The sequence below is a fragment of the Geotrypetes seraphini genome, chromosome 12, assembly GCF_902459505.1.
Source record: "Geotrypetes seraphini chromosome 12, aGeoSer1.1, whole genome shotgun sequence".
NCBI lineage: Eukaryota > Metazoa > Chordata > Amphibia > Gymnophiona > Dermophiidae > Geotrypetes > Geotrypetes seraphini.
The window spans coordinates 83,201,472-83,224,236 of NC_047095.1; the positions used below are offsets into that span (position 1 = coordinate 83,201,472).

The 22,765-nt window shown below is 43.9% G+C and overlaps 1 protein-coding gene across 1 annotated transcript in view; it reads right to left on the minus strand.

Moving 5' to 3' along the window:
- Positions 1–22,765, minus strand: part of NMNAT2 (nicotinamide nucleotide adenylyltransferase 2) — a 130,945-nt gene that overhangs the window by 25,619 nt on the left and 82,561 nt on the right. Inside the window, exons 5-7 of the mRNA XM_033915380.1 lie at positions 16,420–16,549; positions 10,671–10,751; positions 6,723–6,767 (exon numbers count right to left, since the gene is read on the minus strand). Coding sequence (XP_033771271.1) covers positions 6,723–6,767; positions 10,671–10,751; positions 16,420–16,549 — 256 coding nt within the window. The remainder of the gene's footprint in view (positions 1–6,722; positions 6,768–10,670; positions 10,752–16,419; positions 16,550–22,765) is intronic.

The following is a 22,765-nucleotide window of genomic DNA, read 5'->3' on the forward strand; positions in this document are numbered from 1 at the left end:
CTGAAACGTCTGGAAAAAGAAGGAACAACAACTACTACAGTAACAACAACGTAATAGTAAAACTAATTGGATTTGATATTAGAATAATTCCTCAAGCCAGGCACGCGATACTGTTTCCTTTGTATAGAATTATAAATTGATTTCCTAAAGTTCACTCATAAATAATCTTGGATCATACTATAGAGGACTTGAGATTGTCCGACTAGAACTTTTTCTTTCTACATCATGTAAATGATTTTCTTATAATTTAGTGTTTGATCTAACAATCTTTCTGTACAAAATGTTTTGATTTTGTTAAGAATTTTGAAACAATAAATAAAGAATTAAAAAAAAAAAAAAAAAAAAGGCCAGTTTTTGGACGTTTTTCTCTTTTGATTATGACCCCACAGTTTCCATCTCTGGATTGCATAAGGCTTTGTATGGGCTGGAGGTGGTTAGGGATTTTGCAGAGATTAAATATCAGTGGGAAAAGGATTTGGGGAGTAGTTTGAATACTTGGGATATCTTAAAAACTATTAGGAGGATATCAAGGCTTGTAACCAAAGCTGATCTTAGGGAAACATATTTTAGGATTCTTTTAAGGGCCTAGTTTACCCAGGAAGAATTTCATACTCACTGTGTAGTAAACGTCAGAGAGAATAAAATATTTTTTATCATTCCTTGTGGAATTTCCACAGATTCAGCATTTTTGGCATTTGATAATCCATTCTATGTTCTCAATCCTGAGATGCTTTATCTTAGCCAGAATATGTTATTTTGGCTATATCAGAGTCATGTAGGGGACAGGCTAGAGGCAGTACACTTTGTTGAAGCATAAAATGTGCTTGTAATTGCTCAGAAATGTCTCATGGAATCCTGGGTTGCAGACACTCCATCAGGATAAATCAAGTTCATCAACATATAGTTTGGGAGGCAGATGAGGTCAAAGGCTCATTTAAGTGTAAACAGTAGTGCTGCCCGATTCAGGAAAAAAAAAATTTCGATTCGATTCAGCCTATTGAATTGATTTTTTGATTCGATTTTCCTGCCCAATTGGGGTTTTTTTTCAAACATCCTGGTGGGTTTATTTTATAGCCTCTTCACCCCCTTTGCCTTCTCATAACCACACTGGCGCTGTGATGTAAACAAAATAAACAAACAAAATGACTTTTCCTCTCTTTGTTAAATCCTAGCTCACGTTTACAGTCTAACACCAGCTCTGGCAGGATACATGTTTCAAATCTGACATATTGTAATCACAAAACAGAAAATAAAATTAGTTTTTCTACATTTTGTTGTCTGGTCATTATTCAAATCTTGTTGGTCCCAGGCTCTGGTTGTCTTCTGATAACTTGCTTGCCAGGGTCTCCTTCTTTCTTTTTTCTCCGTGCTAAACATCCATCTGCCATCTCTGTCCTCCCCTTCCGTTTCCCTTCCATCCCCTGGAGGTCTGGCATCTTTCCTTTTTTTCGTCTCCATCCACAGATCCACCTTTTCTCAACTACCCTTTCATCCAGCATCTCTCCCTCCTTCTCTACCACCCCACGGTCCATCATCTCTCCCTTTCTTTTCCCAACTACCCTCCTATCCAGTATCTCTATCCCCCCCTCCACACCATCCCTTGTGTCCAACTTCTCTCCCTTTCTGTTACTTCCTTCCCTAAATCCCATTGTCCACCTCTCCCTTCCTCTCCTCTGTTTTTAGACCTATTATTTCTTCCCCCCAAAGTCCGGCATATGCACGTCTCTTTAAACCCCCCTTCCCTCCCTCTCTCCTTCCCTGTACTTCTACACCAAGCCCCCCTCCGCTGAAGGTCTGAGCCCCCTGAAGCCCTGTATCCCCCCTGAAGGCCTGCACCTCCCCCTGAAGGCCTGTACCACCCCCCCTAAAGCGTGCACCAACCCCTGAATGCCTGTACCCCATCCCTGAAGGCCTGTGACACCACCTCTGAAGGCCTGTACCCCCTCTTTGAAGGCCTGCATCCCACCCCTGAAGGCCTGCCTGTCCCCCTGAAGGCCTGTCCCCCCAAGGACTGCACCCCCCCTGAAGGACTGTACACCCCCTCCCCCGGAAGGCCTTCGTGTTCCCCAGCCTCCCGCGCACCTTTTCCCTTTTAGCAGCAGCCTGCAGAGAAGATCGCTGGTGTTAGCAATCTCTGCAAGCTGCTATAGGTTTTCGGAGCTGTTTCCTCTTCCGCGATCCTGCCTCTGACATCAGAGGAGGGGCAGGACCGTATCAGAGGAAACAGCTCCAAAGACCTAAAGCAGCTTGCAGAGATCGCTAGCACTAGCAATCTTCTCTGCAGGCTGCTGCTAGTAGGTAAATAGTGCGCGGGAGGCCAGGGGAGAAGCTGGACACCAGCGGAAGGCCAGAAGGGAAGCCAGACACCAGCGGGAGGCCAGGGAGGGAAGCCAGACACCAGCACTTCCCAACTGACCCTACCCCCCTCGCCCCCTAAAGCAGGTGCGGCAGCGGCCAGCCAGCAAGAAGCAGCGCTGCCGCTCCTGCTTTAGGGGGCCAGGGGGAGGGTCAGTTACCGAATTAGAAGGCTGATTTTTTTTGTTTTAAATCGATTCGAATCAATTCACTCGAAGTGAATCGGTGAACCGATTCGAATCGTGAATCGGGCAGCACTAGTAAATAGTACTTTTGAAGACATAGGACAGTTATATTCAACAAGTGTGTCCACGTTGCAAAGTATTATTTTAAATTTTTTATAATTAACCTATGAGAAGGGGTTTATGGAAGACGCCTGACTGTGAGCTTGGGTGCAGATCTATTAGAGGGGGGATTATCTCTTAATTTTTCTTCAATGTGAAACTTTCTTTCAATTAGCACTGATGGCTATAAAAAACTAGGCCACCAGAGGCTTGCCCCCTCTTTTACTAAGATGCGCTAACCGATTAAAACGCTAACGCGTCCATAGACTAACATGCACACGTTAGTGTTTAGCGCGCGTTAAATTGATTACCTTAGTATATGAGGGCCTTCGTATCTGTTATTGGGGGAAGGCTAGAGGGAAGGTGTATCTATGTAATATAAATGTGTTGTACTGATCCTCGTGTTTTATCAGGAAATTAATACAAATTTGTTTGAAATAAAGGCTCAATGTGAGTTAAATAATAATGAGATATGTTCCATGCAAATGCATGCAAAGTGGCTCATTAAAATGCAAATGGAATAATGGAGTTTATGGTAAACTTCACATGCTTGGTTAGCCCAGAAGAGTTAATTATATCTCCTGAGGCCTGCAATAAACATCTTTCTGCAACTCTTTCTATAATTATGAGAGTCCAAGGCCTATGAAGTAGTACATTTAAAACAAATTGGAGAAAATACTGTTTTCACAATCCTATATAATAAAAAGCTAGCCGCGCATGCGCACTTCTATTTGCGTGTTCCGTGCGCTGTAAGTCTGTGGCCGAAGGAGTGCGCATGCGCGCTTATACGTCACCAGCCGATCGCCTCCACAAGCAGGACCGCAGCCAGCTGCCGATCTCCGTTCCTCCTGCACCATGGCACGCCAGGCATGTCCCTGCCTCCCCCGCCGCCGGCCTCGGGCTTCTGGGGGCCGGCGGTGCGAGCCGCCCGGCCGGTGTCGAGGCCCTGCCTCCCCACTTCCGCCCTACACGGCGCCACCAGACCCGACAAAACGGCCCTACACTCACAGACCCGCAAGCAGGGTTGCCATGAAAACCCAGCCGGAATAACATGCAGTCGCGCAAAGGTCAGTGAGTGGGGATCAGGAGCTAAAGAGAGATTGAAAAAAACAAACAAACAACAGTGGACAAGGAGAGAGAGACACACAGACAGTCACAGAAGGACAGGGGGCTAAAGAGACAGATTGAAAAAATAACAAAACACAGAGGACAAGGAGAGAGAGACACACAGACACTCACAGAAGGACAGGGGGCTAAAGAGACAGATTGAAAAAATAACAAAACACAGAGGACAAGGAGAGAGAGAGAGACACAGGAAAAAAATGATAAACAGACATACAGCAGGCAAGGAGACAGACATACTTACATACAGCGTCCAAGTAGACAGACAGAGAGACAGTGGGCAAGGAGACAGCAAAAAAAAATACAAACAACCAAGGAGACAAACAGAAAAAAAGAAAAAATACAATGCCCAAGGATAAATTCAGGAAAAAAAAACATACAGACATACAGTGGCCAAGGAGTAAGACTGCAAAAAAGACATACAGACATACAGCAGCTAATGAGACAGACAGACTGACAGCGACCAAGTAGACAATCAGCAAAAAAACACAAACAAACACAGAAAGCAAAAAAAGAGAAACATACAGCGGCCAAGGAGACAGGCATGCAACAAATAGGAAAAATATAAAAACTTTTAATAAATCAACCATACGTAAAGAATGAATAAAAAAAAAAAGGAAGAGACACCTACAGGGAAACACAGGATCAAGAGCATACAGAGAAAACAGAAGTTTGCAGGAATCAGGAACATATAGAGAAAGGAGAGCAGAGACCCCTGCAAGAAGAGAAAAATAGCAAAGAGAGCAGAGATGCTTGCAGGGAGAAAAAACTAAGCAGTAATGTTACAGCTTGAGAGTGCAGACTGAGGAAGAAAGCAGAGACAGCGCTACACAGGGAAATGGAGGGAGGAAAGAGACAGAAAGAAAAATACAGACAGACATAAATTCTAGCACCCGTTAATGTAACGGGCTTAACGACTAGTATATAATATAAGCTCTGGAATCCACTGCAGGAGGAAGTGGTAAAAAAAAACAAACCAGGATGGAATTTATTAAGCTGTAGCAAAATATTGCATTTTACTGCAGTTTAATTTACCACAGGAGTCACTAGCCTGCAGTAATTCAGTACTGCAGGTTAATAACTCCAATAGTAAATGAATAATGCAACTCGAAATGTATTTTTCTCTCTGAGAGAATCTGGCAACTAACACATGGCATGCTACTCTGAAGATGTACAAATCAACTAAATAAGGAAACTTAAAGAAATGTCCAATTGATATAAATACCAGATAGTGAGGACAAATCTACAATAAGTGGATTTCTTGCTAGACCTCAAACACCCAAGGCACTACTTCTAATTCTATTTGCGCCCTTACTGGGGTGGTGTTTTCATCATTGATCTTAGCAAATAGCATGTGCAATAAATATTTTTGTTAATTTTCAACAGGCTCTGCATAAATGATAAAGTGCATACAGTGCTGTAAAAGTGCTCTATAGTGCTGCAAAGGAAAGGCACTTATCTTTGCACCCGACGGCTGCCCAACCGTTTCACTTCTAGTTTCGTCAGGGGCTATGCCTCCTTAGTTACAAGCACCAACATTTTTAGTTACCAAACCTTCTCTCTGAGCTGAAACCACTATTATTCATAGCACTGCACTCAGTGTCAAAGCAGCTCTTGATTGGCTAAGGCCCAACTTAGTGCAGGAAAGAACATAAGAAGTGCCTCTGCTGGGTCAGACCAGAGATCCATCGTGCCCAGCAATCCGCTCGTGTGCGCTAACCGATTAAAACGCTAACGCGTCCATAGACAGGTCCAGGTCCAGGTCCAGGACCTGTGTAGTAGTCTTCTATCTATACCCCTCTATCCCCTTTTCCTTCAGAAAATTGTCCAATCCCTTCTTGAACCCTAATACTGTACTCTGTCCTATCATACCCTCTTGAAGTGCATTCCAGGTGTCCACCACCCATTGGGTGAAGAAAAACTTCCTAGCATTGGTTTTGAATCTGTCCCCTTTCAACTTTTCCAAATGCCCTCTCGTTCTTGTAGTTTTCGAAAGTTTGAAGAATCTGTCCCTCTTTACTTTCTCTATGCCCTTCATGATCTTGTAAGTCTCTATCATGTCTCCTCTTCTCCAGGGAAAAGAGCCCCAGTTTCTCCAGTCTCTCAGTGTATGAAAGGTTTTCCATACCTTTTATCAAATGTGTCGCTCTCCTCTGAACCCTCTCGAGTATCGCCATATCCTTCTTAAGGTACGGCGACCAATATTGGATGCAGTACTCCAGATGCGGACGCACCATTGCCCGATACAACAGCAGGATAACTTCTTTCGTTCTGGTTGTAATACCCTTCATGATTATACCTAGCATTCTATTCGCTCTCTTAGCGGTCGCTGCGCACTGTGCCGTCGGCTTCATTGTTTTGTCCACAATTACCCCCAAGTCCCTTTCTTGGGTACTCTCACTCAATAACATCCCTCCCATCGTATATCTGTACCTCGGGTTTCTGCTTCCTACATGCAATACTTTACATTTCTTTACATTGAACTTCATCTGCCATCTCGTCGCCCACTCCCCTAGTCGGAGCGTACCATGAGTGATTTCCGCACTCGCGGCGCTCCGGCTGCTCTCTCCTGCCTCTCCCACTGCCCTCTCCTTGTTGGCGGTTCGCGGTCGGAAAATACCACGAATGATCAGGACCGTGAACCGCCGACTGCGAATGACCGGGGGAACACCTTACTAGTATAAACTCCAAATACATTATTGCATATGACGACAGTGTTCACACTCAGCATACTCTGTTTCTAAATATAACAAGAGTTCACAGGAAGCCATACATCTGGGGATCCAGTCATGGATTTTTGCAGTCTTGCTTAGATGGAATTCTCATCTCTAATTTTTTGTTTTGTTTTTTAGTGTACTATAGGGAAAAATACTTTCTTCTCAAAGTTGCATGCGTGAATTATAAACAGATCCATGGTATTTAATACTTTGACCAAGAATGATTTTACTGTGGTCCACTCACCAATTTCTTCGTATCTCATCACCGTCCCAAGATTTGCATTTTCATCTAGCAGAAACAAACAAACAAAAAAAAAAACAACCCAAAAAAGTGAGAATACAAGAAAGGAGAACTTATGTCTAAAGGAAAAACAGAAAATGAAAGGCTTTTCCACTGTAGAACTGGCTTTAATATCTACATCCAAGTCTCAATGACACCTGCTAACATCCAGCATATTGTCCTTTGTCAGACATAAAAAATTACATTTAATAACTAAAGACTATTTAAGACTTTGAAAAAGCTCTGTCTGACTTCAGAAAACTTTTTCATAAATTTTTATATCTAAGAGGACCTGTGAAGTCATGAATAAATACTCCATATGTGGGAGTTATCAAAGTTTGAAGAAAAGCTCATAAAAGTAACAACATTGTTGGTTAAGAAGGTCATTTTGAAATTTGGAATGAAAAAAAGGTGAAACCCTGGTAGATTGTTGGATTTACTATATACATGAGATGAAAGAGTGAGCGCTCAGGTTTGAAGCCAGAATGTTATGCTGGTGCCACAAGAATTATCATCACTTTGAAAGTGTATAAAAGGTACGGGTGTCTGATTGGAGAAATGAGTATGTGTGGAGCCAGGAAAAGACAACATATTAATATATATGATATTGGAAGGGAATTTGTTTGACTAAGAGGGGCTTTTTTGATAGGACATTCAAGAAAAACGTTCAAACATTGATTGGATAAAATGTCCATCTTGAAAACCATAACATATCTATTTTTATTTAATGGCCCAGCTGGATGTTTTGTCCAACTAGAGGTCTAATTATTTTGCCATTATCAAAAATTACATTACATTACATTAGGGATTTCTCTTCCGCCATTACCTTGCGGTTCAAGGCAGATTACAAAAGAGTTATAGAAGGTGGATTACAAAAAGATATCTGGTCATTTTCAGGGAAGATAAAGTGTAGAGCAGATTGTTTCGGAGGGTCGGGGAGTTAGTGGGAGGAAAGAAGGAAACTTGTGGTGTTAAGTCTTTTTCAGGGATTTCAGGGCCGCTATCAGTAGATTGGAGATTTGGTTATCTAGTTTTGCTGCTTGACTTAATTATTAATTAAAAATGTCCAAAACAAGCCATTTGCCAGTGTTTTTAATAGACTGGCCACATAGATATGCCAGCAGAGCAGTGAGACACCCTAGGGGGCACTGCTGTGAACTTCACATTAAGGATGCCAGGTATACATCTCATTATATGGTGAGCCCTCCAAAACTCTTCCAAAATCTATTGTATCCACTTGTCTACTACCCCAATAGCCCCCTATGTCTGCAGTTGTCACCTATATGGCAGTACAATGGGCTTACATTTTTATTTATCCACTTTTCTATACCGTTCTCCCAGGGGAGCTCAGAACGGTTTACATGAATTTATTCAGGTACTTAAGCATTTTTCCCTCTCTGTCCCAGTGGGCTCACAATCTATCTAGTGTACCTGGGACAATGGGTGGATTAAGTGACTTGCCCAGGGTTACAAGGAGCAGTGTGGGTTTGAACCCACAACCCCAGGGTGTTGAGGCTGTAGCTTTAACCACTGCGCCACACTCTCCCCTGGGAATTCAAATTGGTGAGATAGATAGGTTGGGGATGAACCTGTCATGGTTTAGAAGCAAAGGCAAGCAAACTTAAAGATGACCCTTGCTTCCACAGGCAGCCAGTGTAGGTTTTTGTAATACGGGCTTACATGGTCCGATTTCTTGAGGCCATAAATGAGATGTTATAGGTACTTTGAGACCACTGCATTATGGGGAGTATAACCATTTTGAATACAATTTGTGTTCTCCATCTTTCATTTTCCTAAATGAGTCTGTATATCTAATATAATAAAACGGTAAGCCGCGCATGCGCACTTCCTATGCGTGCGCCGGTTTTCCGTGGGCTGTAGCGACCCATAGGAAGTGCGCATGCGCGTGAAACTATCTCTCTCCCTCCCCCGAGGCAGATGATACCGAACCAGTTCTGAGACCGCCCTGGAGGGGGGGGAGGCTAAATATTTATTCCACCGGCCCTCTCAGCTCTTACCGCGTCTGCCAGAGATTTGGGATAGAGGACGCTGTCGTGTCACCGTCTCCAAACTTCAGCACGGGACCGCAGCCACCCGCTGATCACCTCCAGAAGCCCGCTCCGCTCCTGCAACAGCGGAAGGCCCCGAGCCCGAGTCAGCTCGCGCCGCCTTCAAAATTAAAAATAAATGGCCCCCCACCGCCTCCCTGCTCGCGCAGACCTCCATCAAGGAAAAACAGCACTACTGGCCAAAGTTTATTTTAAAGTTTAAAGCCACTGCGGCGGCTCCTCTCATGAGGCTTCCGACGCAGGCAGTGATAGTGCGAGGAGCTGCCGCAGCGGCTTTAAACTTTAAAATAAACTTTGGCCGGTAGTGCTGTTTTTCCTTGATGGAGGTCTGCGCGAGCTCTCCCAGAGCCTGGCCCGCACTAAGACGCGCTCCTACGGCAGTACGGCTAGCATGACAGCGCCTCTGGCCGAGAGCTACATGGCGCACCGGGTGGGCGATGGCGATACGCTGCAGGGCATCGCGCTCAAGTACGGAGTGACGGTAAGGCGCGTTAGACCAAATACTTCCCCCGCGGTGAGGGAGCCCTGTGGAGGTCCTAGACAGCCCACCTTCAAATTATTGACAGCAGTATTTTGAAGGGCCACAGAGGCTTCCTAGCCAAACACACCGAAGTGGCCTGTTAACAGAGAGAGATCCTGGCTTTGCCTGTGGGTTTTACTTTATTTAAGATGCTTATAAACAGTCTTCCAGGGTAACTACAAAGGTAGAAGTAGACTTGGTTATCCAAGTGATCACCCCCCCCAACTCCTCCCCCCTCACAAAAAGGCTGGTGCTAACTTTTGTCAGATCAATCTGTTTCTTGAAACATTGCCTTTCAATGGCAGGAGTCATATGCCTCAGATGCAGGAATGTCAGAGCTAATTTGCTTTAGTTAGGTTGGGGGAAGAAAAACAGATCAGTGACTGGATAACTGGGGGCAAAACTATTCTCTGAAAATATAATGGATGTGGTTAAATTTGATGTGGTTAAAGCTGCTGCCTCAGCACTGTGAGGTTTTAGAGAATGACATGGTGACAGAATTTGTCCCCATCCCTGCGGATAACCGCTATAAACCATCTGCATTCTTTCAGGAGAGAGGGAAGAATCAAGAGTATGAATGGACACAACCACTGACCCTCAAGCCTTGCATTGAAGAATGCTGGTGTAAAAGGACTGAAGTTGAGATAAACACTAAAGAATGGCATGGGATGGTTTCCCATGGTTATGTGTGGGGATGGTGGCAGTGACGGATTCTGTCACCGTGTCATTCTCTAGAACCTCACAGTGCTGAGGCAGAGAGAAACAATGACAGATGGGGCCAGAGAGACAGACAGAAAGAAAGACAGACATCTATTCTAGCACCTGTTAATGTAACGGGCTTTGAAGGAGGTGGTGATGGACAGGGGGGAGGTAAAACAAAGGGAGAAGAGCTGCTGCTGGATAAGGTGAACAGTGATGGGATGGTGGAGGACACAGGGGAGGTAAAAGGAAGGGATAATGGACGGGGAGTAGAATACAGAAAGCGCTAAGGAGAGAGAAAAAGAAATAAAGACAGACACACACACATATATTCTAGCACCCATTAATGTAACGGGCTATAAGACTAGTAGCATATATGCTGTTAACTCACACTTTTCACCAAAGATCCTCATACAAATTCTACATTGGACTTTGGTAGTTTTTACAAATTGTGGATTGGTGGTCTGTGGTTGTCTGGGTATGCAGAGAAAGGCAAGGGAAACCAAAGATGTTCCTATGTTCCGCTAATTGGCATAAAACCATTTGAGGAAGTAGATTAAATGAAGAGAAAGGAGCAAAAATGACAGAAAACATTAACATCACTGGATATTTTGAATTTCTTACCAACAAAAGTGAATCGTTCCATTGGGGGGCGAACACAGCAAATCCTGCTCAGTCCTTCTCCCATCTTCCCTATAATTTTTGCTGAAAAAAAGAAAGAAAGTGTGAGTAAATAAAAGAGAGGAAGAAACAAAGAAACATTCTCTGAGAAAGAAAGAGATGGGAAAAGAGCAACTATAAAACACAATGAATAAAAAAAAAGCAAATGAGCATAAAGGGGCCTTGCACACTTTTCCTCTTCCACATGAAAGAATAGGGAAAGCAGCAAGTGTGGACTGAACCAAACCATTTTGTTAAGGTATTTCCCTTCGGGAATGGCCACAAAGTCCTGGAATTGGTCAGAGTGCTCACGAGAAGATTCTAGTCAGTGTCTTCTGGAGAGCTGGTTTAGTGTGAGAAAAGAAGGTTATATATCCTCTTTCTTGGAGACAGTTCTGAATTGGGGAGAAGTGCAGTTTTCTGCCCCCTATACTTGGGATGGATCAGGAAAGGAGAAGCTTAGTCCCCTACTCCTGATTGCCTAATGCCCTGTGGTGGATGCAGAGTACCAAGCAGTTGAATTCTCTGATGGTCCTTCTGGTATCCAGTGAAGAAGTGTTTCTGAGGGAGCCAGCTGTGTGGAAATTTGGGAGGAGGAAAGGAAAAGTCTGTTCAACCAGTGTTTAATCCCAGAGTTTCCAGGTGTCCAGAGATGGAGAAAAGGAACTGTAAAGGAGAGATTTCAGAACTGGGAGTATCAGGTACTAAGAAGAGTCCTTCAGAGCCAGGAAACCCAGTAAAGATCTAGATGGAACTCAAAATCCTAAGGGAGGGTATCTCAAAAGTGTTTGGTATACAGGATCTAATCTCTGCTCTTATGTGCTTGAAGCTGCATTTTAACCTGTTGTCATTGACTGTTTACTTTGAAGAAACCTTTTTCAGTAAAAGGGTATGTAGTAGAAAGTGTCACATTTAATAAAGGGGATGGGACTTGATTATACTGTACTGCTTTTTCTGTGTGGTTTACACACAAAAGGTGGTTTACATGGAGCTATGAGAAAATTCTATGAGGAATTCTATGAACATCGGATAAGCATCAGAGCCTAAGAATTCAATGCACCACTAGGTGCAATTCTATAAATGGCGCCTAGTGGATGATTGAAAATCACGCTCAATGGTGCCTAGGAGTTGGGGGCTATTTAAAGAATCAGGGCCTCAGTGCTTCAATGTTAACCTGCATTATCCAGTTATGCTAGCACTTCCACGCCTATTTCCCTGCCCATGGCACACCCCCCTCCAGAAAAAAATTACAAATTTGTCCCATGCAAGACTGATGTATGCTGACAGGAAATTACTATCAAACACTTTAACACATTTTGCAGTAAGCCATTTTTCTCATGTTAAGTGTGCGTTAGCAGCTTTCATATTGTCCTGGATGAGAACTCCCAAGTCTCTTTCTGCCATAGTTCTTGTTAAGTTTTCGCCATTTAAGGTGTATGTTTTGCGTGGATTTCCACTCCCAAGGTGCATCACTTTACATTTCTTGGTATTAAAGTTTAGTTGCTAAGTACTGGACCATTTTTCCAATACAAGCAGGTCTTGCTCCATAGTGTTGGGCCTGGTTGCACCATCAGGTTCTGAGGCCCTGTCCACAACGTTGCATAGTTTAGCATCGTCGGCAAATAGTGTAATTTTGCCTCGGAGTCCCTGAGTCAGATCCCCAACAAAGATATTGAATAGCATCGGGCCCAAGACCGAGCCCTGTGGCACTCCGCTGATCACTCTCGACGTTTTTGAGGGGATACCATTTACCACCACTCTTTGAAATCTTCCACTAAGCCAGTCTTGTACCCATGCTGTCAGTGTTTCTCCTAGTCCTAGCGAGTTCATCTTATTTAATAACCTTCAGTGTGGAACACTATCGAAAGCCTTACTAAAGTCCAAATATACTATGTCCAGTGATTCACCCTCATCCAGTTTTTTGGTTACCCAGGACCTTCCCGTTGTAAAGCCATGCTGGTGGGTATCTCTTAATCTTTCATCATCCATGAACACGTCTAATCTGTTCTTAATCTAACTTCTCTAACTTCTCCCCCCCACTTCCCTGCCTCCTCCTCTAACCTCTAACCAGCTAGGGATAAAATTATTCAGTTACGCTGATGACTTCACAATTATTATCCCATTTGCCAACTCCATCTCGGAAACAATTCCAAAAGCATCAGAAGCCATAAACTTGATGGAACATTGGATGACAGACTTCAAACTCAAGCTCAATATTGAGAAGACAAAATTCTTTGTCGCTTCACCGCGCCCTCTTGACACCAAAACCCCACTAGACATCAACAAACATAACTACCCCATACAGCCCACCATTAAAATACTGGGTGTAACTCTGGACCAATGCCTCACCATGAAAGATCAGGTGGACTCCCTAATCAAAAAGAGTTTTTTTCACCCTCTGGAAACTTAAATCCATTAAAGCATACTTTGATATCTCTGCCTTCAGAATCTTGGTACAATCCCTCGTATTAAGTCAACTCGACTACTGTAACATCGCCTACTTAGCAATCCCCCAAAAGAATATGCGACGATTACAACTAATGCAAAACACTGCGGTCAGACTAATCTTCGGTCTAAAGAAGTTCGATCACGTGACGCCATACTTCAAACAGCTACACTGGCTGCCGATGGAAGCTCGTGTAAAGTTTAAGTTCGCCTGCCTCTGTTTTAAAGTTTTCTACGGTCTAACCCCTAAATACATCACTGACTTATTCTCCTTCTCAGCCAACAAACACAAGAGAAGCTCCCACTCGCACTTCATTTCTCCCCCGGTTAGAGGATGCAAACTAAAAAAACACCATGAGCATCTTCTCTCACATCAGGCTGCTCTATGGGGTAAAGACCTAGAACAACTCCTATTGCCCACCACTTATGAGGTATTCAGGAAACGCCTCAAAACTCACCTATTCCTGAAATACCTAGACAGCTGACCCACTTCCCTCCTTCCCCTCTCTTGCCCTTTCTCCCCATTGTTCCCACATCCCTTAAGTTAACTCAACTTGTACGTCAACTCAACTTGTACCCCACTAATCTTCTGTAAACCACATAGAACTTAACGGTATTGCGGTATATAAACTGTTATTATTATTATTATTAACCTCGACTTACCTCCAGACTCATCACCGCTGTATGTAACACTGCTATAAGTAACACCGCTGTATGTACCTTACAGCAAATGTAACAACTCTGCAAATGTAACCTAGCTGTAAAATAACTTCACCGTAAATGTATCGTCAAAAATGTAAACGTATCATCGCAGAAAATGTAACTTCACTGTAAATGTACAGTCTCTTCATCTGTTAACCGCATAGAACTTCCATGGTAATGCGGTATAGAAGAATAAAGTTGTTATTATTATTATTATTATTAATCAGTTTTTCCATGAGTTTGCTCACTACTGATGTGAGACTCACCGGTCTATAATTTTCAGGCTCCGACCTACTTCCCTTTTTTGTGGAGCGAGATAACATTTGCAATTTTCCAGTCTAGGGTACTTTTCCCTTGCTCAGGGAAAGATTGAAGAGCACGGCCAACGGCTCTGCCAGGACATCACTCAATTCTCGAAGTACTCTAGGGTGTAGATTGTCTGGGCCCACGTTTATTTTTGATAGCTCACGGTAGACTTTGCTTGCAGTAAATTCCATGTCCTGGAATGGGTCTTCCGAACCCCCCCTTGTCTGTAGCTGAGGACCGGATTCTGGCGCTTCGCAGGTGAAGACCGAGCAGAAGTAGTTATTGAGTAATTCTGCTTTGTCTGCATCTGAATCTGTAAAGTTACCGTCAGGTTTCTTCAGGTGCCCAATGCCGCTTGTGTTCTTCTTCCTGTCACTGACGTATTTGAAAAAGGATTTCTCCCCCTTCTTTACCTGCCTAGCTATGTTTTCTTCCATCCGGAGTTTGGCCTCTCTGACTGTCGTTTTAACTTTTCTGGATTTTGCCATATAGGATTCTTTGGTTTCAAATTGCTGCGACTGTTTGTAGGTAACAAATGCATTTTTTTTGTTTGTTTTACTAGCTCTGATATCTCCGCGGTGAACCACTGTGGTTTGTTGTTTCTGCTTCGTTTGCTCACGGTTTTTATGTATATGTTGGTTGCTTCCAGCAGTGTAGATTTCAGAGTCGACCATAGGTCCTCTACGTTGTCTATCGTGCTTTGATTTTGCAGCACGTTGTAGACATAGTCCCCCATGCCTTAAAAATTTGTTCCTTTGAAATTTAGTACCTTAGTTGACGTATTTGACCTTGGGTTTCCTTTCTTGAGGTGGAACCACACCATGTTGTGATCGCTGGATGCCAAGGTGTCTCCCACCGATACCTCTGTGACACTGTGACCATTGGTGAGCAATAAGTCCAGGGTTGCCTGACCCCTGGTGGGTTCCAGTACCATCTGCTTTAGGCATGCTCCTCGCATGGAGGCTAGTTCCAGTCCACATCGGGCATATTGAAATCTCCCACTAGCACTGTATCCCCCGCAGTGTTATGGTCTCAAAGTCTTCCATTAGCTCATCGTCGGCTTGCTCCTTTTGTTTAGGCGGTCTGTATATAACACCAAGATACAGGCATTTGTTATTGCCCCTGGCCAGGTTCACCCAGAGGGACTCTCCCGTATACTTGATGTCTGTGATTTTAGTAACTTTGATGTTTTCTTTAATGTATAGAGCTACTCCTCCTCCTGATTTGCCCTCTCTGTCATGACGGAGTAGATTATAACCTGGTATAAACATATCCCATCCGTGGGACTCCGAGAACCAAGTTTCTGATATCGCCACTACATCAAGGTCAGCGTTTCTCATTTCTGTTTCCAGTTCTAGTATTTTGTTGCCTAAGCTACGGGCATTAGCATACATGGCTGCCCATTTTTTCTTTTGGTGTGGAGTGTTTTCTTGTAGAGATAGTTTGTCCCCTTCAGTCGTGCCTTTGTCACCCCTTCTGATGCCTAGGTCTCCTTCAGCGTCTAAGCGATTTCTCCCCCCGACGTCCTGTCCATACGAGCTTTCCCCACTGGCTCCAAGAAGGAGACTCCGTCTTTTCCTTTGTCCCCCATTCTACCGACTTTATTGTCTAAGCGATTTCTCCCCCCTGACGTCCTGTCCATGTGAGTTTTCTCCACTGGCTCCAAGAAGGAGACTCCGTCTTTTCCTTTGTCCCTCATTCTACCGACTTTATTGCTTACACCAGATACTAAGTCCTTGTCTTCCACTCTTCTTTCTTCCCTCCCTCTGTCTCCTTTAGTATTGGCGCGGTTTCTTGCCTCCGAGTTACTTTCCCAGCTTGTGTGAGTGTGCGTCCCCTCTCCCGGCTCACCTAGTTTAAAGCTTTATGAAGTAAGTGACCCAGGACATTCTTCCCTCTTCTGGTCAGGTGTAGGCCATCAGGCCCCTGCAGACCCTGAAGGGACTCTGTATGAGATAACCTAGGGCCAAGGAGCAATGCTTCCTCTATTTCAAGGGATGAAGCAAGATTAGAACTCTGCGGTACCCAAACGTGGCCAAAGACTAAATAGGAAAGTGTGTGTGTGTGTGTGGAGGGGGGGGGGATGTTACATGAAAAGATAGAGGTCTTGCTGACCTCACTAACAAATATATTTAGCTCAAAATAGCAGCAAGCTCATTTTCCGTCTTTTCTTTAAAAATGGCTTTGCAATGGCTAATTTCATCTCCTATGGAGTGAAACACAATACCAAAAGAGTTTTACTTTCAGAGTTACAACCTACCTGCGGTGGGCTTGCTGTTGGAGATGTTGTTGTTTTGGTAGATGGGCTGTGATGACTCATTCTGTGGCTGTCCAATCACAGGGGTCATGGAAGGTGTGTTGACATTGGACAAGATGCATCCAGTCACCCTCTAAAGGTCAGAAGAAGAAAAGTCAAGAGTCAACCATTAACTGTAAATACTCAAAACATACATAGATCTACAGGCTAACTAGTTAGTGCAAACCTGCTGACTGGATCTTGAAATCCTCAATATCAATCTAGAAGTCCAAAGGATTAAAAAAGAATCATACATCCTAGGGCAGGGTCTCTCAAACTTTCCAAAGCCGGGGCACACTAAAGGTAGTGGCCACGGCTCGAGGCACCCGGAAGTGCGCAGACGTCACCATAATGACATCATGTGCATGCATGACATCATCACGTCGACATCCATGCATGCACAGAGGCCCTCCAGACAGGGCCAGAAATGGCAGTAGGGCATGCTAGCAGGGAAGTCTAACAAATATCAACTGAGTACCCCCAACCACAGACCTCCCAAGCTCCACCCTACACCCACCCAAGCTTTTCCCCAGATCTCGCCTCCTTTACTAATTGTAATGCAATTTTTTCCATTCATTTTTCATATACATACAATATACACAGCAGATATAAATTTGCAAAACTGACACATTTCTATCATTATATTGAAAATAAAATTATTTTCCCTACCTTTGTTATGTGGTGACTTTATTTTTCTGTGCTTTTAACTATTTTATTTTATCATGTTTTTGTTTTAAAATTGTGTATGTAAATTATGTACACCGTTTAGTTTTAAACGGTATAGACATTTTTTAATTAAATAAATAAATAAATAACTATGTTTCCAGTGTCTGTGCTGCCAATGATGCAGTTTGTTATAAGGTACTGTACAGAAACTCCAACCACCAAACAAGCGTTCAACACCCCATAACACCAGCATGGGGAAGAAGAGCAACACAACCCAAGACCAAACCACACCATAACCGAAATTCACTCATCTACCCTAAAATGATTCACAACCACCAAACAGAAACCACCACCCCTAACTGTGCCTACTTAAACGTCAGAGCCCTAGGTCCAAAAACAGAACTTATAAAAACCTGGATAAAAAACAAAAACCTAGACTGCCTCTTCCTCACAGAAACCTGGCTAACATCGGACACAGACCCAAGAATTACAGAAGTCTGCCCTCAAGGATACAAAATTACAGTGACCTGCAGAGAGAAAAAAAGAGGAGGTGGATTAGCGATCTTACTCAAAGACTCCCTAACCTTAAACATATTGGAAAAAACTTCCACCCCTTACATGGACCTTTTAGCATGTCAAATCTCTTCCACCGCACTGAAAAACTCACTAAACTGCATGCTTACATAGTAACATAGTAGATGACGGCAGATAAAGACCCGAATGGTCCATCCAGTCTGCCCAACCTGATTCAATTTAAATTTTTTTTTTTTTTTAAATTTTTTCTTCTTAGCTATTTCTGGGCAAGAATCCAAAGCTTTACCCGGTACTGTGCTTGGGTTCCAACTGCCGAAATCTCTGTTAAGACTTACTCCAGCCCATCTACACCCTCAAAGCCATTGAAGCCCTCCCCTGCCCATCCTCCACCAAACGGCCATACACAGACACAGACTGTGCAAGTTATATAACTTGCACGGTTATGCTCTGTTATATAACACCGGGAAACTGGGCTATCCGAATTTGAAAACTTCATATACCAAAACTCACTTACAGCAGCACACAATCTTATCCTAGGAGACCTAAACCTTCATCTTGAAGACCATTCATCCAAGCCAGTAGACAATCTACTTTCTTTCCTCAATGCCCTATCCTTCCAAATTTTAAACCCACAAACTACTCATGAGAAAGGACACCAACTGGACATTGCAGCCTTCATCAAACATCTACTTCAGAAATTCAAACGTCTAATGGAACCTGGTCCCCATCCCTCTGGTCAGACCACTACACTTACACCTTCAACATCATCTGGACCAAAAACAAATCCAAACCAATATCCAAAATAGTAATCTACACATCACGCAAACGCATCGAGCCCGCCATTTTCTGGTCAAAAGTAGACGAAACAATCCAAGAAGATAACCCCAAAGACTTCATTTCACACTGGGGCTATTTGAGCAACAACATCCTTGATGAACAAGCCCCACTTCGAACCAAAACCAGAACATGCAGACAATCAGACCAATGGTTCGATGAAGAATTACTCCTACTCATGAGACAATGTAGACGTCTGGAAAGAAAATGGAGACAAACCAACCAAGATCACACGAAAACCGCCTGGAAAAAAATTAACAAACAATACAAACTTCTATTAAAAGAAAAGAGAAAAAAACATTACACCAACCTAATAGGCACGGAAACCCAAGACACCAAAAAACTATTAAAAGATCTAACTAACACCATACCCTATTTGACCACTAACAATAACTCCTCCCCTTCAGCCTCCCTCCTAGCTGAACACTTCAAGAATAAAATTACAAACACCAGAGCTACTCTCATTAGTAACCCAACCCACCTACTTGAAGTCACAATACTCCCCACAAAAAATGAATCTTGTGCTGCAGACAGATCTTGGTCCCAATTCCCTAAGATACATTGGACCGAATTCAACAAACTCTACAATAAGTACAGCCACGCATCATGTGAACTCAACCACTGCCCGCCATATCTCCTGTCATCAGCGAGCACTAAGTTCCGTACCTTACTCCTACACTGGATACAAACCATGCTCACAGATGGCATTTTCCCGAATGACCTCAGCGAAATCATCATCACCCCAATCTTAAAAGACCCAAAAGGACCAACAGACCTCTCATCCAACTACAGACCAATAGCCTCAATACCTCTATATATCAAACTAACAGAAGGATTAGTAGCCAAATTCCTCACCAACTATCTCGAGGACCATAACTTACTCCATCCCACGCAATCCGGCTTCAGAACTAACTTCAGCACAGAGACACTACTAGGCTCCCTTATCGACACAGCAAGACAACACCTCAGCATTGGAAAAAAAATGCTGCTCATACAGTTGGACCTGATGGCGGCATTTGACCTGGTAGACCATAACATCCTACTGCAAATCTTGGACTCAATAGGCATCTCGGATAAAGTATACTCATGGTTTGAAGGTTTCTTAAAATCCAGAACATACAAAGTAAAATCAGACAAAGAAAAATCCAAACCTTGGTCCAACCCCTGCAGCATTCCACAAGGGCCCCCACTGTCCCCTACTCTCTTCAACCTATATACGGCCTCTTTTGGCGTTTACCTGAACAAACAAGGCCTATCCTCTTATAGCTATGCTGATGACATCACCATCCTCATTCCTTTCGACCAACCAATGCTCTTAATGTCAGACACACTACACAGACTACAAACTGAAACTCAACCCAGACAAAACTAAATTCATCCTCCTAGAAAATAACAGAATCCCAACCATAACCAACTTAGAAATCAACTCTATCAACTACCCTTTGCAAACCACCCTAAAACTTCTAGGTATGACTATTGACAGAGGCTGCACCACCCAATCACAAATTAACAAAACAATACAGAAATCTTTCGCAGTTATGAGAAACCTTAGACAAATCCGAAAATTCTTTGATAAAACACAATTTCAGCTCCAAGTACAATCTCTAATCCTAAGTATCCTAGACTATTGCAACATCCTCTACCTCCCCTGCCCTGCAATAATGATTAAACAACTACAGACAATTCAGAATACAGCTCTGAGACTCGTCTATTCATTGAAAAAACATGATCACATTACTGAGGCATTCATCAATTCTCATTGGCTTCCAATCCAGGAAAGAATACAATTTAAATTCTACTGTATACTATTTAAAACTATAAATGGAGACAGCCCAACCTACCTAAACGACCGTCTCATCCAAACCACCTCTACCAGGCATAGAAAAACACCCCCCCATTCACTTACCCCCCAATCAAAGAAGTAAAACGGAAAAAACTATACAACGGACTACTGGCCACTCAGGCAGCGAAGATAGACAACCAAGTCTCCAACCTATTGACAACAACCCCAGACTACAAGATGTTCAGAAAGGAAATAAAAACTATACTCTTCAAGAAATCCCTTAATAAAGCTTAATACCATGATAAAGCTTAACCCCCCTCTTACCATCCCCTCCCTAACCCCAGATCCTACTTTTCCCTCTCTTGGAAACCTTCTCTGATCTAACGTTGTAACCCTTCTTCCATAACTCTTTTTGTAATCAGCTTTGAACTGAAAGGTAATGGCGGAATAGAAATCTGTAATGTAATGTAATGTATTTCCGTCTCTCGGTCGGGGTTCGGATAGGTGGGAGAGATTAAAAGGTCAGCAGAGAGGGGGGGGTGCACGGCAGTAGCGGGGGAGATGGGAGGGATTAAAAAATGCTCCACGAGGGGATGGGAGGAAGGGAGGGATATAAGCTGCAAGGGTTCTGCTGCGCAAGGGATGGGAAGGAGGGAGCGATATAAGCTGCAAGGATTCTGCTGCACAAGAGGAGGGAGGGATATAGGCTGCAAGGGTTCTGCTGCACAGGGGGATAGGATGGATAGAAAGATACTGCACAAGGGGATGGGTGAGAGGGGAGGAAAGATGCTGCACATATGGGGGAGAGAAAGGAAATAGGTAGAATTGGGGTGGAGGAGAGAAAGGGAGAGATAATCATTGTACATGAAAAAAATAATACCTCCCCGAAAATAAGACCTAGTGCCTTTTTGGGGCCCAAAATTAATATAAGACTGTGTCTTAGTTTCGGGGAAACACGGTACTACTACTACTACTACTACTACTACTACTACTACTATTATTTCTATTGCGCTACCAGGCTCCCCTTCTTCCCTTCTATTCCCTGGTCAGGTATCTCTCCCTTCCTTTACTCATCTCTCCTCCCCCCCAAGTATGTTTTCTCTTCCTTCCTCCTTTCTGCTCCCTGCAGTCCATCTCCCTTCTCTTCCTCTTTTCTGGTCCCGCTCCCAGTCCAACATTTCCACCAGGCCAATATTTCTTTCTCTCTTCCTCCTGCATGCTTCTTCTCCTCCAGTCCTCCTTCCCTAACCAACATATATATCTCTCTCTCTCCATGAGTCCAACTTTTCACTCTCTGCCCTCTCCTCCTTGCCCCTCAATGTGACATTTATCCTCCGCTCCTTTCTGCCCTCCCCATCCATCTCACCCTCTCCATGAGTCCAACCCTTTCTGCCTGCTGCACACTTTTTCTCTCTCTCCTTGCCTCTTCCCTCGAGTGACATCCTTTCTTCCCACTCCCCAATCCATGTTCTTTCCCCATGCATCATTTCTTTCTCTCCTCTACCCTATGTCCATTTCTCCCTCTCTCATCACTCTCACTCCTCCTGTAACAATTTGCCTTCCTTCCCTCTCCCAATCCCACTCACAGCTAATATGCTCTCTTCCCATCTACCATCTCACCCTCCCCTCCAGTGTGTAGCATCGTTGCTTTCCCTCCCCTTCTACCAGGACCAACAGCACCTTTTCTCCCTTCCATTTCCCTCCTCCCTTGTCCAGCAGTACTTCTCCCATCTCTAGCGGCAGCTCACTGTGTGCTTTTTAACTTGGTCACGCAGCTGCCGCTAGGATTAATTTAGACACAGTTTCATCTGGTCTTGTGAGACCACGGGAACTCACAGCACGGCTCTGCATGGGGCAGGAGTGTAGGAAGATCGCTCCTGCCCCACGTCACAGCTAGACCACCAGGTAAGGTCCATGCTCCAATCGCCCCCACCACCTCATATCACCCCCACGCCACCTCCGATCGCCTCCCTCTGCCTCTGATCACCTCCCTCCGCCTCTGATTGCCTCCCTCCAATTTCCGGGGCTGTTTTTTCTCAGGGGGGGGGCCTGGGGAAAAACCCGCAGACAATCGAAATCGCGAACATCATCATTTATCAGTTCATTTGCCAGAATCTGTGGGTGAAGAACAAGTGGGCTTTGTAAAAGGGAGACAATCAGGCTCTGATTCTATAAACTGCGCCTGCCGTTAGGCACCTAGTTCAGCACACCTTGCCGAGCTAGGTGCCTAAATTATTTTTTAATTTGTTTAATCGGTGCTGTTAATTGAACAGCACTATTAAAAAAACTAATGAAAAAACTAATTTTGGGGTAGGTGCTAACTTGCCCCTCCTTTTACAAAACCATAGTGCAGTTTTTAGCACCGGCCGCGGCGGTAACAGCTCCAACGCTCGTAGAATTTCTACGAGCGTCGGCGCTGTTACCACTGCGGCCAGCACTAAAAACCAAGTTATGGTTTTGTATAAGGTGGGAGAGGGGTTGGTAGGTGCCTTG